A 4,482-nucleotide genomic window follows, 5' to 3' on the forward strand; every position below is an offset into this window, starting at 1 on the left:
CATATGCACTTTTAATATAATATAAGTCAATGGCGAATGTCATTCAGTCTTTATAAAGATATCTAGGAATAATTCGATGGATTTTTTTTTCGGGCACTCTTTTTATGTTACATTTTTCATGGAACGCAAGCCTTTTTATATGGCAACAAGATTTAATTTTGTGTATGCAGTGTGTATAGATGGTCCGGCATTTTGCTCAAAACTCAAACTGGGAGATTATTAATGCAGACATACAGCAATTTACGGCGGTAAAGTTAGTTTGAGTATTGAATAAAATATGGCATAATCTTGTTATTTCGTTGTCGATTACTCTCTCTCTCTCTCTCTCTCTCTCTCTCTCTCTCTCTCTCTTTCTTTCTCTTTCTCTCTCTTTTCAAATAAATAAATAATTTGAAAAGTAAATAATGGTTAACTTGTTCGAATATAATATTTAAATATTTTTACTGAAGAAATTTTCGTAGCAATGGGAGTGAGTGACTTATTATTATAAGCAATCTTTTAAGGCATTAAGCGGCTATGGGCAATTCGGTTTTGTAGTCCTATTGTGTGTTATCAAGATGAGAAAAATGTAAGTTTTGCTTTTTATTTTGTTTTTACGCTTGACACTTACCCCTTGTCATCTTTGGAATTAAAGCTGGTATTTTTTGAGAACCATTCGGTTACTCGTGCATCAAAAACTAATGATTGCATTAGCTGCCGATCACCTGTAAAATACAAATGCATAGTTCAGCTCATCATATATTATATGTTACTATATATATCACATATATGTACATCAAAAAAAATCAATTTCTGTATTATTTAAATTTTGTTAAAAGCAGTGGATTTCGTGAATAAACTATTAGGTATAATACAGGTGTATACGTGCAATTAGTTATATTTATAGTTTGTTAAGTGAAACAAAAAGGTGCAATTCCTCAGCTAACAGTGCTTTCTTACTATACACACAAATGCAATGTATGGTTACGTAAGGTGAATATAGTATTGAATCGTAATCGAATTAGTAAATTAAGTGAGAAGAGGTAGGCAGGATAGGAATAAATGTGACAAAGATAGGGGGAGATAGAGAGTATAAATTAAAATCTATACATTGTAATTGAAAAATATTTTATAATATATATAACGGAAATATCAATTGGTTAGATGTTTGCACTGATTTTTCAATTGGTCCTAAGAAATATGTATTTATAACGGCCCCTATATGCCTTTACGAACAGTTTATAAACACATCATCATCATCATCATCATCATCATCATCATCATCATCCACTTTTTTTATTGCATTTTTAAATGGTTTTCTTTAATGCATGCACCGACTTCCAAATCAATGAATCCACTATAAATTGAGGTTTAACCTCATCCATTCCAGAATTTGTATTTTGGCCGTCGACTTTAAATGTATATGTATATAGATTTGAGATTTCTAATTAAATTTAAAACAGACCGAAATGGTTAAGTGAACCACGTGTCTTAATGTTAGCGTGAATGTATATACTTTTTGCGAGATCTAATGCGTATTTCTACACGTTACATACGCCAAGACGAATCTATACTTACTATAATGTCTCGAAAATCTTTGATAGCAAGTACAAAATAGAATAGAAGGAGAAGGAAGTCTTCAGAAATTTTACGATGACATTAACGCTTATAATTATACCCTACATCGCGTGTGGCACATTAAGTGTATTAAGTTAAATGGGGATGTAAACAACACCCAGAATGAGTTGATACAGATCCACTTCATATTATACCGATCGATTCAGAAAGTGATCGTAACCTTGTCTATCCGTTTCTCGGTTTTGCTTTCTTGAATTTAACTTGCAAATCCGCAATTTTTGACGTAAACGCTATTGTTCGCTAATGTTTGTTCGTTCCTGTTCAATTTGCCATCCACTTCCTATATAACGCCTCATTTTGCAGGCCCTGCTGCACTATAGTGCTTTTACTTGTTATTGTTTTTTTTTTTTTTTTTTTTTTTTTTTTTTTTTTTTTTTTTTTTTTTCTTTTTTTGACAACACATTGTGAATTTTTCTGCTTTCGATATTCTTAAAGTACATGTATATAGGAAGATTCTTCCTTCATCTTTAATGGTCTTATATTAATAAGCAAAATGGCTGCAGCCAATCTTAACCTGTACACTGATAACCTGGAATTAAACTGGGAAAATGAACTGCTAAGGGCTAATTTCGTGCCGAAGTGGTCGTCGATTTTTTTTCATTTTACGAAGGGAATATGCCCTCATTTTAGTCACAGAGTGATTACTGTTCTGATATACGATCTCAGCAAGTTGACGCAACCATCGATTTATTGCAAATAAAATTAAAAAAACAAATGAAATCATCAATGAAAGACATCGGCGATCTGTAGGGCATCTTCAAATCTCTGATATTTTCATCGCGTAACTCTTCTCAATGGTCCCGTGTAAGGCGGACTTTTATTTAATTTTAATTTAGTAAATAACACATGTTTTATATAGAAATGTAGTCTGGTAAAAAATTATTATTAAATCATAGTTCATTAAGGTGTGTTTGTGTAAAGCAGATATGCTCGTACTTATGCAAATGAACGTAAGTAGGCGTGTATTTAGGTGAGTGCAACAAACAAACGCATTGTGCTATAAAATCATTCAATCAACAATTAGCCGACACGAGAAATTTGTATTTAATAACGATGCATGTGTGTTCCCATCCAATGCATGAAACGATTACATAAGAAACAAGTAAGTGTTTATTTTAAGCATAGTTCTGGAGAGATGTACGGTTTTGAAAAACTTTACTCACAATAATAATTATCTTTATCGTATGATGATGGTATGCGTCCAGCAGATGTGTTAGCTGTGGATTTGCATTTTTTTTTTGTTTAACAATTTTTATTTTTTTTTTTTTCATTTTTTTGACGAAGGAAGATTTTTCCAAAATAAACAAAAATGTAGATATATATATGTATATATATATATGTACATATACACATGTATATTAGATGTTAAAGAGTATTAGTAGGAAGATACTAAAAAAACAAAAACACACACACACACACACACACACACAAACACACACACGTATTCACGCACGCATACACCGAAATATTTACATAAATGTGCGAAAGCGAAAGTGTAAACCGTTTATATTATAGATAGATGAAGGCGCATGATACGCATATATAACTGTAAGCTAAATATCTATCAAGGTTCGGCAAGAAGTTGACCCTCATTCTACAACAAATAAATCTTACATTTACCGATCAAAATTATCTGTTAGTTTAAAGGTAAGGGAAATTTTTATTCAACTTATTATGATTGAATTAATTATCATTTATCATTACTTAGCATTGTCACGATCATCGATTGAAGAAAAATATTCGAAATCTTTCAAATTTATTTATTATTATTATTATTATTATTACGACTCTTTCAATAGCCAAAGTATACTTTGCATCAACTTAGATAATGGACTAATTAACTACTTAACTAATCGGACATTTTCCCCCTTTACCTCGCCATCTATCTATCTCATATATATATATATATACATATATGTACAGAATAATACAAATTCATATTGTTATTTCGATTGCAAGGACTGCAGAAAGTGAACGCCTTCTTATCATCAAATAATAGCTATATGAATAAATTCACTATAATATAACGATTCTAATTTAATCGTAATTGTGCAGACTTGTAACTTGTTATAATAATGCCCGCTAGCCTGATAATGCGAAACAGACATCAACATTGACAATATGAGTATATGCGAAATTGTCCCTATGTCCCTATGTTTTATACTTACAATACATGGCAGCCGTATGTTCGGGAGGCAGTGCACTTCTACTTGACGGCCATTTCCATCCGGGCTGTGACATTTTACCTAAGAACCATAAAAGCTCTTCTTCAGGCGTATCAAATGTCATGTTGCTGTGCTTGCAAAATAGCCTAAAAATTGTTAAATTTAAATTTAAATTTAAATTACAAAAAAAAAAAAAAAAAAAAAAAAAAAACATTTATTATTAAGTACGCCTACCATTGCGGATGAATTTTCCAACGTTTGCCAGTAAAGTAGCTGAGTGTATTGCTGCCTTTAATGTTCATACGATGGATTTCATCCTCAATCCGTATTTGAAGACGATTCACACCGTATTGTTCTGGATAGGTTATCACCAGAGTAAATGGCGTATTTTGTATCGCTGTCCAATAGTATTGACGTTTCACGCGTGCCACTCGTTTCTACAAATTGCAAACACATTTTACATTTGACATTTCATTTAATTGACAAAATTTTACCATTTCATCGAAATGATTTTTAACTAACATCCATTTACTTCCGGTGGATTGGTTTATAATAGAGTCACGTATCTAAACAAAAAAAATAAATAAAAATAAATATTTATTTACATATATATATATATATATATATATATATATTTGTAATGCAATTGTTACAGTTTTACATATATTGCATAATGCATCATGAATATTTATTTACGTTT

At 31.0% G+C, this 4,482-nt stretch overlaps 1 protein-coding gene across 5 annotated transcripts in view; it reads right to left on the minus strand.

The window, feature by feature from the left end:
- The window catches only part of LOC119645281 (voltage-dependent calcium channel subunit alpha-2/delta-3), a 26,038-nt gene that overhangs the window by 5,624 nt on the left and 15,932 nt on the right, over positions 1-4,482 (minus strand). For 3 of the 5 annotated variants that reach the window (XM_038045401.1, XM_038045403.1, XM_038045400.1), the window contains 5 exons: positions 4,277-4,348; positions 4,017-4,219; positions 3,786-3,928; positions 2,781-2,834; positions 611-704 (listed from right to left, as the gene is read on the minus strand). In XM_038045401.1, the coding sequence (XP_037901329.1) occupies positions 611-704; positions 2,781-2,834; positions 3,786-3,928; positions 4,017-4,219; positions 4,277-4,348 (566 nt within the window). The remainder of the gene's footprint in view (positions 1-610; positions 705-2,780; positions 2,835-3,785; positions 3,929-4,016; positions 4,220-4,276; positions 4,349-4,482) is intronic. The other 2 variants (XM_038045404.1, XM_038045402.1) reach the window with 1 other exon arrangement.

Source organism: Glossina fuscipes, unplaced genomic scaffold, assembly GCF_014805625.2.
Source record: "Glossina fuscipes isolate IAEA_lab_2018 unplaced genomic scaffold, Yale_Gfus_2 1, whole genome shotgun sequence".
Taxonomy (NCBI): domain Eukaryota; kingdom Metazoa; phylum Arthropoda; class Insecta; order Diptera; family Glossinidae; genus Glossina; species Glossina fuscipes.